Below are 15,188 nucleotides of genomic sequence, written 5' to 3' on the forward strand. Positions count from 1 at the left end.
GCCCCTCGGCACCGGGGCGGGGGACCCCGCCCCCGCCTCCCGGGGGCGGGGGGGGGGGGGGGAAATCCCCAACCCCGCATGGTGCGGGGCGGGGTGCGGGGAAGGGCACCCCCCGCCCCGCACCATGCGGGTAGCAGCCCTATCTTTTAGAACTTATTTTTGTGATTGAAAAGAGATAAGTATGTTACCTTCACGTGTCTTCACAAATTTTAAATTCTACTAAAATTGATTAAAACTGTAATCTATCATTTTTCACATCTATCTTACTGTTTTTTTTCTATTTTTTATTGTTAATTAAAAAAAAGTTTATTTCTTAAATTTTTATTTATAGAAATTGAGTCTTCTCCTTCTATAAGATTGTTGTTAAGTTGTTTGTTAAACATTTTAAAAAACAATGGAGTGACCATCTCGTGGTGGCTGCGAATTTGCCCAATTCTATTTTTTACTTTTAAATTAATTTTATTTTATATTTTATTAATAAGAAGGAAATATTTTGAAATGATAGTTAATTTGTATATTCTAAAAAAGAAGGTTTAATATTTTTTACTGTAAATAAAAAAGCTAATACACCATAGAGGAAAAAATACTCTTGCCCAGACATGCCCGAACCCACCGACACCAACCCATTTTACTGTCTTTGAAAGTGAAATCACTTCAATTTATTTCTCTCAAATTAATTATTGGTAGATTTTATTGTGTTGATTTAGATAGTGAAATAAAATAAGATGATCTTAAATAAAAGTTGAAAATTAAATAAAATATTATTAAAATATTATTTTTTAATATTATTCTTATTTTAAAATTTGAAAAAATTAAATTTTTTATTTTATTTTATGTAAAAATTTAAAAAGGTTATAATAATAAGATGAAATAAAATGAAATACTTTCTAAATCTAAGCGAGCCCCTTTTCCAACATTTTATAAAAAGTTAAAACTAATATTAACTTACTTTATATATTCAAATACATCTTAATAGAACTCACATGATGCTATTATTTATACATTAAGTAAAATAATCCGAAATCAGCTCAATATTTAAACCCAGTCTAATACACAATTTGTCGATAAATAAATATATATATATATATAAATAATTAAATAGTAGATTTCGTTTTTAAAATCTTGGCATATAGCTGATCTGCAGAAACAGTACTAATCCATCCTTGCTAGTCTTGGCATTCCTCGATGCCGACTCCTCTCTAATCTGTGTTCCATGGCCAAAATCCAGAGGAAAAGTCATCAAACCAAAGTACCCAAAGCCACACACTTCCTCTGTTGCTACTTTGGGTCATGTTCTAGCTGGGCTTCTGACCAAGGGTCCGTGGAAACCCTCCGAACCAATGGCCAGAAGATCAACACGCATTGGCTTTCTTGGTCCAGATTCATCCAAACGAAGAAGTCCGGCACCAAAACCGCGCCGCTCGAATCCACCCTCAACGAGAAATCAGACCCGAAAAGAGAAATTCCAGCATCGGGATCAAAGCCCGACATGCTCACGTCGATGCCTCGAGAAGCTCCGGTAACTGATCATAATCTGCCTTCTCAGGTTCCTGTATTCACTCCGGTTCCCTTAGATCAAACACTTGAGACTTTGGGAGGACCTCAAGAGGTATGTGATTTTTCTTTTACATTTTCCTGCAACTGCGTAGGTTTATATAGTGTAATGAGGTTCGAATTTCCAGAACCCAATTCGCAATTTAGCGAAAAGAAGCTCAATTATTTTGTTTGCCTCCGGCGTAAAAGAGCAAGGAATCATAGTCGTATTCGTGGTGTTACTTTTTGTTTCAGACAACGTACGAGCGAGCTGCACAGAAACACGTTCAACATTTTGAGCGTACGGATACTTCCAAGGAAGACATGTTTCAAAAATGGTTGTCTTGTCGCCGGAAAAAAGAAGCCATAAGACCGGGGTACAGTCATCCTGGCTCACCGAAGCTCAAGACCAAGCCGCTCGCCGTGATGTCACACTCCGTGTCTCTACCAGTTTCGCGTCACGAAAAAGGGGCAATCCCAATATCATCGTCGTTAACGAACCCCCGAGCTGTGTCGAAGAATCTGGACCGGGAAAAGGGATCAATATCGGCCAAGAAACTTGACTCAGCGGTGGGTTTATCAATTGTGGTGGTAACCTTAATAATAATGTTGGTTTGGGGTAGAGTGTGTGCCATTCTTAGCACATTCGCATGGTTTTACTTCGTCCCTCGTTTAGTCGAGCAAAATCGGAACAGGCATCGTGATCAGGATTGTGATTCGGAGGAGCACAAGAAGAAGGTGGTCTTAGAAGGATTTCTCGAGAGAAACCACCGGAGGCCTTTGTGATTTCATAACAAGCGAGTCGGCAATTTCTATATATAAGATGCATCAACATGTCTGTATGTGCTACTTTATAAACTTGATTTTGCCTTTCGAGATTGTGTTTTTTATTTTCTTTAGAACTCTTAAGTAGACAAAATTAGGGATTAAAGAAATAACTTCTAGAATTGCAATGGATAAAATAACTTTTAGTTGTAGAGCTTAAGTAATAAGATTTACTGCTAAAAGTTTATTTACTGTTTAGTAACTATATGTAAAACAATTTTAAACATGTTACATTTATTTAGAAACAATATAAAAAAAAATGATTTTTGAGATAGAAGTGACATAAAAAGCCATTTGAAGTAGTGTCGTACCTGTGATAGATAAATTCTATATAGAAGCTTTACACCACACATTTCTATCTAATTAATATGTGATTTTTTATTTTCATCCTTCTATCTTAATCCTTAAATATGTGTGTTTAAATAGGAGGACAAAAATGATAAATTACATGTTAGTTAAGTGAGGTGTGTGGTGTAAAGTTTCTTTGTAACATTTCTCACTTGTGATAAAATCAAAGGGCAAAATTGTAATTGCCTGAAAGTTGTACAGGTATTTTTATCCATTGATAGTCTTTTTTCAAAATTGGAATCACGTTTCGCATTATTGAAAAAGTAAGTTTGAGAAAAGACATCAAAATGATATTTTTCCTTAAACGTATTTTTTTCATTTTTTGAAATTAAAAAGTATTTTAATATGTAACAATCAAATAATCTAATTTTATCATTAAAGAGCTTTTGAGACTATTTAAACATTTTTTACTGTCGCTAACGCAACCTCAAACATATCCAAAGTGTTGAGAGTTGATCTTCTCATTTAATTTGAATATTGATATACCATTCCACTTAGAGTTTCATGTGCTTTAACGTTTACATACTATGCTGTGAATGCATGTTTTGGTTTTTCTTGACAGGAATAATCTGTTTTATTGGTTTTAAAGTTTTGGTTGAATATGGTGAATAATGTAGAAAGAGCTGCAATCCCTAATCAACGGATTGGTGTCTAAACTAATGCCAATCACGAATTGAGTAGTCACCTCGGATTGCTGGATTCAATTTTTTTTTTTTTTGTATGACCCTACGTGTAAAAAGATTGTATGATATTTACGCACTCCACGATTACATCTAATATTAATACTCGTAGATACGACCCATAGACAAGAGATTAAGGTTGTGTTTGGATGTTGAAGTGAGTTGAGTTGAGATAATAAAATATTGTTAGAATATTATTTTTTAATATTATTATTATTTTAAGATTTGAAAAAGTTGAATTGCTTATTATATTTTGTGTTAGAATTTGAAAAAATTGTAATAATGAGTTAAGATGAGTTGAGAGGTGTTTAGTAAACCAAACGTACCTAAAAAAGGGCTTTATCCCCTATGTCAATTTGAATAAGATTTGTTTGACTTATTTTGTGCCCTGGCCCAATATGATCAACACAATGGACTAATCCAATTGGGAGATTGACTCGTTGCAAACCCAGACCTTAGGCATTTGGGTTACACAACCCATTATCATGCGGGTTAATCCACCCAGTTTAATACAATATTACTTAATTACGAAAGTAATATTGGTTTCATAATAGTTTTATTAGTTCCTGCGACGTGTGAGGATGAATAAAAAGATTAACGTAATATACGTTTTAGAAATATTACGGCATTCTAACTTTCGAGAAAATTTTCAGCGATATCTGCAATGCTTTCAATATTCACCCGTGAAATAGAGGGATGATCTCGGGTTTCCATCAAGGATGCTTCCGATGGTTAAGTTAGCCAAAGAAACTAGAGTCTCTAAATCAATCTAATAATCTCACAATACATATTTAAGAAGAAAAATTCTATCCATCATTCTTACATACTTTTTATTTTTATTTTATTTTTCTATCCATATGTGTGATGTATATATGAATGATGAGTAGAAGAATTCGATTAGTTTAAAAAAAATAAAATAAAAAATAAAATTAAAAATAAATGTGATGTGTGAAAATAATGAGCAGCAAAATCTTCTACGAATGTATTTATAAGGTTCAAGATCCCTACATGGAGAAGCCTTCATGCTGAATACGACACTAGAGATAATGATGTCCTCTCGGGGAAGGTATCTCCAGGGGACCTGTTTCACCAGCATGAAACTTTCACTAGATAAACTTTATTAGGTAGGGCTCCTTGTCAATCACGACAACTCCTTGCATTATATTCATTCGGATCTCTCAACGATGCCTTTTACTTGGTTTCAACCTTTCCTCGCCTTCTTTTACGTGAACTTTTTTTTTGAAAATATTTTTGGTTGCCTATTGACCTTTCCTCATCCTTCGCATAAACTTTTGCCTAACAGTCATTCCCAAATTCTTGTCACACATGGCATGAATTTTCATTTTTAAATTTAATTTTAGTCTACTTTTTTGGATACGCATACTATTCTCAGTGTGCGTCAACAGTTCGTCTGACATACTTTCCCATGCCGCTTCGTGCAACACGATTCTTGAGATTCTGTCCAGAGTGCCTTCCTTCTAGCACGTGTGTGGCCTTTTGCCTTGGCTAAATTTCCCCCAAGTCGTGTCGTTTTGTTTTTCCATAACTACCAACCTTCTTCTTTTTCCTTCATTCTTCTGCATCTTCAATCATTTCTTCACCATTTGCTTTGCCTTATTTCTCTTCTATGTCTACTCTCATTCTCCTGATTCCTCTTGCCTTACGCTCTCCATGGCTCTCAGCAACCTTCTGAGAAATACCTCTCAATTGTCTAATTCACTTCAGTCTCCAAACGATGCTTGCAGGAACACATTTGGGCACGACTCTAGAATCGCTGCTGGGGTTGACTCTGCAAAGTTGGACTCCGCAAGAGAATGGTTTAGTAAGGTTATAGCCTTTGAGGGGAGCCGTTAGACCTCGACCACCACTCAAGCAAAGTTTGACTTCGCAAGAGAATGGTTTAGCATCCTAAACAATGTTTAGCTAATTCTTCTCGACTCGCAGTGAGCCTGAAGGGGCAATCGAGCATGTTGGGTTGTTCATCGGAATGGTCTTGACGAGATTAAGGCTTCCTTTCTGTAGTCCCATTTGAAACATCCTTGACTATTTAGGTTTGGCTCCCTCTTAGCTGCTACTAAACGCACGGAGGATATTGATGGCCTGTTGCATTATATGGAGGCTAGCCCTCAAGGCGACTGGGTTGGAGAACCCAAGATTGATTGCTCGTGAGTTACTTTCACGGTGTGAAGAGATATGATAGGAATAATACAGTTTTCGTTCTCGGACCAAATATCTAGTCATCACTTGGAATCCTGTATTTGTATGTCAAAAACTGGGGCCAAAAGTTTCTCTTCGTGTCCGGAGATGGTTAAGGGTGAGGCTTTCCGCCATGAGTTCTCGATTAGGTCTGCTTAGAGTTCCTTTCCTGAAGGGCGTTCTTTTGAGGTAGCCCCCACAAAAGGGAGTTATCACATTTGGACAACATCTATGCTAGATCGGTCTTATGTCTCCGGCTGCATTGTCCCAATTTTGCATTCCATGGGCCCATTCACCCCTGCAATAGTGCGATCCTACCCCTTCAGACATTAAGAGAAAGAGTCCCCAATTTTGCGCTCGTTGCAGCTCTGGTCCCTTCGATGATGTCACCCCTTTTGCAAGACGTTCCTCGCCTACTACTGCCATCACTGTCCCTAAGGGTAGAAGAGAGGCCCACCAACCACCTCCTCCGCTAGCCGTTTATGGCCTAGTGGATGTTGGGTGCCCAAGATTTGGATTCAGCTTTTCCAGGTCAGTTCTTGACTCACTCCCTAACCCCTTCTTGATTCTTTGTTTAAGAGGTTCTCTCCATCGGCCTATTCATCTTTAGTCTCCAGTGACTCCTTTAAGATGATAAAGGTAGAAGAGGAATAGGAGTTCCTCTCAGGGGCACGACCACGGATGTTGAGCGACTCATTTCTTCAGCCGCTTCCAAGGGCAACATTTATGCCGGCAGAAGAAGTCCCATTGGGCTTTGGCACTGATGTGCGTTGTGCCTCAACTGAAGGCAAGGGTAATAATCTTGCCTCTACTGATTCGGCTGGCGGGGGCGTAGAATCTTTGTACTCGCCTAACAAACTATTTGTGGGACATGTTGGAGAGGACAGTTCCACCAATCATGGGGATTCACCTCCGTGAGGGATTCCCTCTCTCGTGGTTTCTCTTTTAATATGCATTTTTTCCCAGAGATTTCACCTCCCAAGAAAGTTCCTCCTGGAGCGGACTGGTAGCTACCGGTTCGATCGGTCTGATCCAATTTTATTTTTTATTTTTTATTTTTTTCAAATAAATGAATAAAACAAATTTATTTAAATTGTTAAATTAAAATTAAGTGAATTATTAATGTAGATTACGTAACTAACTCATTGAAAAAATAATTAATTACATATATTGATGATGTTAATTGCTAATTTATTACTAACTTAGAGTATGTCAATGTATTATGATAATTAATGCATAATGAGCTATATTAAACTTTTTACATTTTGTATATGAAGCATAAATAATTGAATTATCCATAGGTCCTCTTCCATACATGCTTTATATTTACTTGTAACTTAGACATTTTATAAAAAAAATATCTAATAATTTCAATTAAATCGTAGATGTAAATGTTGGCAATTAGTTAATGATAAATTGGTGATATGTTAGTTAATTGATATCATACATTAGTTAATTACAATTTACAATACTATTTGTAATTGCTTTATATTTACTTACAACTTAGGTATTTTACTAAAAAATTATCTAATAACTTTAATTAGATCATATATGTAGATGTTAGTAATTAGTTAATGATGAATTGGTGATAGGTTAGTTAATTGATATCATACATTAGTTAATTACAATTTACAATAATATTTGTAATTACTTTATATTTACTTACAACTTAGGTATTTTACAAAAAAAATTATCTAATAACTTTAATTAGATCATAGATGTAGATGTTAGTAATTAGTTAATAGTGAATTGGTGATAGGTTAATTGATAATATACATTAGTTAATTAATAGAATATTAATTTGTAATTACATATTGTTAATGGTGATAAGTTAGATGAAAATTATCTAATTAATTATACATTTATTATATAAAATAATATATTTAATATATTTAAAAATTAAAAAATATATATTTTCCTATTCGCTAGATACGATCTGGGAAAAGCCCACCTTCGGACTAGATCGAAAACCAAAAAAATGAAATTTCTTGGACCGAGACCGATCGGTCCCAACTTCAGGCCGGTCCGGTCCAGACCAAAGTGGTTAGTCCGGTCGGATTCTTAGGTCCGGACCAATCAACTTACAAGCCTAGATGTAGTTAGGCCTAGAGGCTCCCAATGGTCCGCAAGTGTCTCCTTCCCCAAAAGTGTCCCCTAGTGAAACTCCACCTCACCCCAGAACTTCCAATCTAAGTGATGTTCTCCATGCCTTCTTCAAGTTTGAGGTGAGAGAGACTTCCAATCCTTTGGTTGTTGGTTCACCCAGGAGATTGGCGAATTTCTTGCCCTGGTATGTACTTCACTCGCTCACTTAGTTGAACTATTTATATTATTTATGGGGTATAACCACATGCATTCCTTTCCAAAGCTTATACCTATGGTGAGGTTGCTCACCCAACACCATTCTGGTTGGGAAGATAGCATGGAGGCCTCATGCATTTATGGACGGGGCACTCCAATTCGTATCTTAGGCTGTGGAGGGATGCCTTGCTTGGGTGAGCACTCTACTGTAATGCTCAGAAAGAAATTTGAGGAAAAAGATTTCTTTTATTTAGATATTAGATATGCCATGAAAAATTAGGAGAGATTTCATGGATTAAAAACTAATTAGGTTTCGGTCTGTTAGCGTAGTCAAATTATGATCCACTATGGGGAAACAAAATACCTTCCCGATTTTTTGAGGCATTAGGATCATAATTAGATGAAACAGATTGTACCATTAGATTCGTATGAGTTTTTAGAATTTTATAGTACAATAAAAAGTTTCAAATTTTTTGGGTGCCAAATGAGTCAATTAGAGAGTGCCACGTGACATTTAACGCTATGTAACCAACCAGTTGTCACATCGCTATATAGGATTCCAAGTCAGCCTAGGAACACTAAGGAACCTTATGGACATATGGCACCATCACCACCCTCTATTTAGACCTCACTTTACACATGTCAAGCTTAGTACACATGTGTAAGGAGTTTGAGTGTAGAACAAGCTAAACCCATGCTCTTACATGCCTATACCTCTCTTACACCCACCATGCCCTTCACCTACACCATATACCTTATTGACCGGCCCTCATTTGTGGTTTGAAACCCCAAACCCCAAAGGGAAATGATATCCTTGCGGTTAGACTACTACCACTTTACTACTTGTACTGGTGGACAACTTTTTTATTATTTCCACCAACTCTGAACGCAACTCCTCCTAATTTATTCATTTTGAACTTTTTTATTATTTCAACCTACTCTGAATGCAACTCCCCCTAATTTATTCATTTTGAAATTTCTGCATGATGTGATGTTTACTTTCGGCAAATATCATAAGCTCGTTCTCGCTGCGCTCCTCCTCCTCTTCTTCTTCTTCTTCTTCTTCTTCTTCTTCGTTGCGCTCTCTCTCTCTCTCTCTCTCGCTCGCTCGCTCTCTCCTCTGCTCTCTCTGAAAGTTGAAACCAGATGATATAATTTCTGTTTCTTGTTTGTTGCCCCATCGTTGAACGACACTGGCCACTGTCACCGACTGGCTCTCTCTCTCTCTCTCTCTCTCTCTCTCTCTCTCTCTCTCTCTCCCTCTCTCCCAGAAGCCCCCTTGCGTCAAGCCCAGACTGAGCATCTGCTCCCCTCTGTATCGCCGCCATCATTCAACAACGCCGTCTCAGGTGACTATACTTTTCTATCCTTCTCTGTCGCCTCTCTCCTACACTAACTCTCTCTCTCTCTCTCTCTCTCTCTCTCTCTCTATCTGTGTGTAGGGTTTCGGTGATTTGGGCATAATAACAGAGGTGCTGCCACTGCCGCCACCATGCACAGCCAACTGAGACGCCTTTCCTGAGCCACCAGGTAAGCCCTACACTTTTCCTTTGAATTTTTACTATTTGGAAAGATCCATTTTCTGTTTCAGTGTTTATGTTCTAATTTTCAAAATTTTTAACTTTCCTTGCTCCGGGTCGATCAGCTTGGTGCCTTATTGAAATTGGTTTTCAATTTCTTCCATTATTTAGTAATTGTGAATTTTCTTTTGAGTTTTGAGTATAAGGGTAGCTTTTATATACTTGCTGAAATTGTCATGTTTCTCATACCTCGTTTATGATCCCCATGTGTTTGTGCGAGTGAAATCCGATTGTGGGTAATATCTTAATTTTAGGCTTTGAATGGGTTGTGCTTGGTGTTGTTTCAGTGTTTGTGTTATTGGGGCAAAATATGAGGTGTTGTGAGGTGCTATTGTGGGAGCTAGGAGGTGTTGTTGCAGTGTTTGTGTTGTTGGTAATACCTTTGAATGAGTTGGGTTTCTCCAATATCTCTAGTATTTTTTTAGTATTACCTATCAAAACAAGGTGAGCATCTTAATTCCTCTTGGAGTCTTTCCATTCTTTTTTCTTTTAGTGATTTGTCTTGTTCTGTATGTAATCCCAGTATGTCAATTTCAGAGAACTTTGGAAGTAACAAATGGTAGTTGAAAATACCCAATCGAGCAAGCACCATCAAAGTTCAAGTCTGCGATGGAAATAGAAGCTACTCGGCATCTAAGACAAATTGAGAATTAAGTGCGATCAACTAAGATTCTGATGCGTAGATGTATGGCTGCACTTATAGTAGTGTGTCAATCAACTGTTTTGTAATGAACAGTTTGTAATGAATGCTGTAATTAGCTGTTTTGTAATGAATGCTGTAATTAGCTGTTTTGTAATGTTGTATCCAATTTTAATGAATGTTATGACTCAATATTTTATTAGACGACTTAATCCAATGATTGTTCTTTTACGGTATTGGTATTGCAATATCACCCTAACAGAAAAAATTGCAAGACCAAAAGAGACAACCTCCAGAAACTTATGTTTGGTTTTTGAATGAACTTATAAAATAGCTTTCTTTTGCAATTTGCCAAGACTAGCCATAACAACTATTTATCTCTGCAAACTTTTCTTTTACAACATTTAGACTAATTAAATAGAACTTTTGCAACATTCAGACTAATTAAATTATACTCATAATTATGTTACTAATCACACACATGCATGCCACCTAAATCAAAACTATGTAATTTAATTTACTTAGTACATAAACTTCTCACTTAGTCCCCTAAGCAATCTCATTTTCTTTATAAACAAGATTCTACATATGCACAATGCTACAAGAGAATCTAAAAACTGCTTTAATTTTATGTAGTTGAGCCTTCAGTTATATCAATTGAATCTCTTTCTTGTTTCTTTACAATTGCCACAATATGAGGAAGCTGGGTTACAAAACATCAGAATTTGAGGCATATCAAACCCAACACAAAATATAACAACTGTTGTAATCATCAAGGCCAACACAAAATATAACAGTTGTTGTACTCATCAAGACCAACACATATCAAAGCCACTTGAAAATATCACAAGACAAACGTAAATAAACATTAACAAGTCATGACTAGAAAAAGAGTACCAGCAAGACGAAGAGGTGGCTCTTCAACTATATCCTTGCCAAAAAATATTAAACGTCTTAATATATATACCTTGTATCTTATACTTAGTCTGCCACATTAAGGTCTGGCCAATGTGGTTAAAGAATTGATCTACAATCCCAAACCAACATTAATTATATGGTTAAACCAGTAATTGTATTATTTTGAGTAATATTTAAATTCAAGATAAATAAGTGTTATGATATAATACGTACGGATATCAACGTCTACATCTTATTATGTAGAAGTACAACAAGAGATATCCTCGTCCAAAAGTTGAAAAGGGGGTGGTACGTACCAAAAATAGGGTAAAATATCTTATTTTTCCATCCTCTCCGACTTTTGAACTTCGTTTTGTCACTCTGAAACCAACTTATTTTGCATACTTCGTATAGTATGCCTATCTTCTTCAACTGAGGAAAATGACATTTCCTCTTTTGGCTCTTCAACAATAACCTTACCACCGACATTTGTTTTCATCTACACAACCATTAAGACATCCAATGTATTTTCTTATATATCATCATTAAATTTCATAGCAGCCAAATTTTCAATTATAAATTTATCATTTGCATTTTTTTTTATGGGTAAAAAAATATCTCTTATGTTATAAGTTTAATTCATTCTCAGAATTAGTTGGACAGTATTAGAAAAATAAAAAATTTGTCTAATAAAGATTTGGCGTTTATATCATTAATTTTGTTCAGTCTTTAATCTCATAGATCATTGATTCTCACGTGTGTGCTTGCAATAACATGTATACAAATTTAATTCATGTTTTAGAAATTTCAAGTTTTCCATACCGCAGGAAGTGCACCGCAGAGGCACGACGGACAGAAGTCACGACTGCCAGGAGTATCCTCACCATAATGGAGGTGGGCTCGACATCTGGGCTCAACTTCTGGGTTCAGAGTGGGCTGGCGTCTGGACTCTGAGTGGGCTTGATGTCTGGATGGGCTGAATGTTTGGGCTCGTGGGCTGGGCTAGATTGTGGTCTGGGCTCGTGGGTTGTGGCCGGTGTTGTTCAACGGTGGGACAAGCAACATGAAACAGTGGGGGCAAGCAACAGAAATAATCAATCTGGTTTGAGAGAGAGAGAGAGAGAGCAGAGGAGAGAGAGAGAGAGAGAGAGAGTTGCGTTCAGACTTAAGAGAGAATAAGAAGCCATTATTTTGGGCACCAATGTTTTATTTTTGAAATTTGTCTCTGATAATTTTTTATTTTTGAAATTTGTTATAAAAAGTAGACATCACATCAACATAGTTAACTTCAGAAGATATAAAGGGAAGAATTGGTTCAGCTTGGAGAAAATAAAAAGATTCAAATAAAAAAAGTGTACACATAGGATAAGTAGTAAAGTGGTAGTAGTTTGGTTGCAAGGGTATCATTACCCAACCCCAAAAACAACTGAGCCATGCATATGCCCATTTGGTTTGCACCATTTCATTCCCACTTGACTTGAACAATTTTTACAAGCAACCTCCCACATCCTCCATGTACCTCTTATACACACACCAAGCCTCTATCTTACACCCTTGTACCACCCATGGCCAGCCCCCATTGGATTTGAAATCCAAACCCTAAAAGCCAAACCTCACAAGCATACCATTCCAATCGGTTTTTGCCCTTCCATTCGCACTTGACTTGTACAACTCTTTCAAGCAACCTATCCAAAGACCCTGCCATACAACCATGTCCTGCAAGTCCAGAACTCCTCTCCCTCTCTTTTAATCCCCTCACATCACGCACACACAACAAAAGCAAGCTTGTGAACCAAGAAAGAGAGGAAATGTTGCTGAGTGGTATTTGCTTCAAACTCTCTCATTTTTTCTGCTCAAAACCGATGCTCAGCCCTTAAGCTCCTTTGTTTTCTTTTTTCTCTTCTCACACATCCCATTTTCAGTGGCTTAGTTACACAAAAAAGAACAAGAAGAGAGAGAATCTACTAAGACTAACAAGAAACCAAGTGAGTAGGAGAGTGTGTTGAGGAGAGCCAATCTTTGTCCAAGTGCAAACCTTTGTAAGTTCTCTTTCCCTATCTTTTCTTCTTCTAATTTTGTTGTCAAAGAGTGGAACAATAGTTTTTCGTATTGTCAAAGAGTTGAACAATGAAAATGGATGGCTAAGTGTAAGGCTAAGCAAAAATCTAAAAATTCAATTATGAATTCGACTCGACTCTGACAAAAAAGGGTCAGAGTCGAATTTTCTTTTCTAAATTTTTCAGTCGGAGTTGGAGTTAGAGGTATTGTTGGACCGACTCTGATCCAATCTGACTTTATGCTCCGACTTCGACTTTGCTCTCCGACTCCGATATTGTACATATGTTATAAAAATATATATTTATCTATATATTATCATATATACTAGTATAGTTATATAGTTATATGGCTAAAACTTATATAGTTAAATTCAATAATATACTTGTATGAGCTAATTATTATAAAATAATATACTTATGCTATAATATAAATAGAGTAATGATAGTTTCGTATATTTAAACATCATGGTATTACAACCATACATAATCAAGTAAAGAAATAAGTTAGACACTAGTATGTATTTAAATAAATCCAGTATAATAAGTTAATAAAAAATATACTAATTTACTAAATTATAACAACATTTAATTAGGCACTAGAAAATCTAGTATATAATTAAGTTAGAAATAAGTTAGATATTAGTATAATAACATGTAATTAGACACTAGAAATAAGTCTAATGTAGAAATAAGTTATAAATAAGTTAGACAACATTATAATATAATAACATGTAATACTATAATATAATAACATGTAATTATATACTAAAAATAATATGTAATACTATAGTATGATAACCTGTAATTAGACACTATAATATAAGTCTAATATAAAAATAAGTTAGATATTAATATAGAAGTAAATTAGCAGTGAATGATTTTGTTTTAGTTTTTAATTTTTTGGAAAATTGAAATTTGAAAGTTCACAATTTTTTTTTTTTAAAATGGGCTAAATATGAAATTAGAAAAAGTCTAAAGTTGAAAGCCCAAATCCGACTCCTTTTCAACTTTGTTCCGATAAGTCGGAGTCAGATCGTAGCCTACATAAGTCGGAGTCGGGATTTGGATTTGAACTCCAAAAAAATCTAAGTCTGACTAAGTTAGTGCTCATCCCTAGTCCCTAAGTGCTTAATCAAACCTTTAAACCATGGGTGCGGTGCGGCTACTATGCCGCCCCATGTTGACCGCTGGGCGTACCTCCCAGTGTAAATTTTTTTTTCTTTTTTTCTTTTCACATTTTTAATACATTTAAATATTTTTAAAAAATAAAAAAAATACCAATACACTTAAAATCACTTCCTTAATCACAAAGTAAAAGAAAAAAAAAAAATTTTTGCCAAGCGGTCAAATGGAGCAATACAAATGGGTGGGCAAAGTAGTGTTTCTCTTAAACAATTATTTCTTTTAGTAGTAGGATGATAACATAAGGAAAATGATTTGTATAGTTCTACAGGGCGTAAACCCTACGTATTCCTTTTGAAAAAAATAATAAATTTGGGATTCATATAAAAAAAAAAATTTTTTTTAATGGTAATTATTTTCAATGAAAGTGCGCAAAATTTACATACTTTAAAATTTTATTTAGCATTATTCATAAAAAAATTATGAAAAGAAGGATTAAGAGTACATCTAAATTTACTTGGGTTGTGCTATATATCAGCTACTATTCATCCCACACCCCACACAGTATGGGATGTGAAATAGTGAATAGTGATTGATGAGAATAATTATTCAATTTACTATATTCCTATTTAATTTGTAAAGCAAAAGAATCATTCAAAACTATGTTTGTCATCATATGTATAGTTAAAGCTATTTTATTTTTATTGGAGTTTTATTTATTTTATATTTAATAAAATAATTAATCTTTAACTTATTTTTTTATATATTATATTTTTAATCGGTTTCATATATTATTATGTTAAATAAAAGTTATTGAAAAATGAAATTTTAAAATATATGGGGTATAAAACGAATTTAAACAATACATTTTATAATACAAAAATAAGGATATTTTTATAAAATAATATCATTTTAGTAAGAAATATATTTTTTAAATTATCTTTATTTTTATAATATTGTTGTGTAAATTATAAAGTATTGTGAAAAGTGAGGTGGATTTATTTTTTTT

General features: G+C 35.1%; 1 protein-coding gene across 1 annotated transcript; it reads left to right on the plus strand.

Moving 5' to 3' along the window:
• The first annotated feature begins 1,124 nt into the window (after window positions 1-1,124).
• LOC121257081 lies at window positions 1,125-2,582 on the plus strand. Its single transcript, XM_041157957.1, has 2 exons — window positions 1,125-1,609; window positions 1,789-2,582. The coding sequence occupies exons 1-2, from the start codon at window positions 1,214-1,216 to the stop codon at window positions 2,317-2,319; spliced, it is 927 nt and encodes a 308-aa protein (XP_041013891.1). The 5' UTR covers window positions 1,125-1,213; the 3' UTR covers window positions 2,320-2,582.
• The last annotated feature ends 12,606 nt before the right edge of the window (window positions 2,583-15,188 follow it).

The sequence above is a fragment of the Juglans microcarpa x Juglans regia genome, chromosome 3S (genome assembly GCF_004785595.1).
Source record: "Juglans microcarpa x Juglans regia isolate MS1-56 chromosome 3S, Jm3101_v1.0, whole genome shotgun sequence".
NCBI lineage: Eukaryota > Viridiplantae > Streptophyta > Magnoliopsida > Fagales > Juglandaceae > Juglans > Juglans microcarpa x Juglans regia.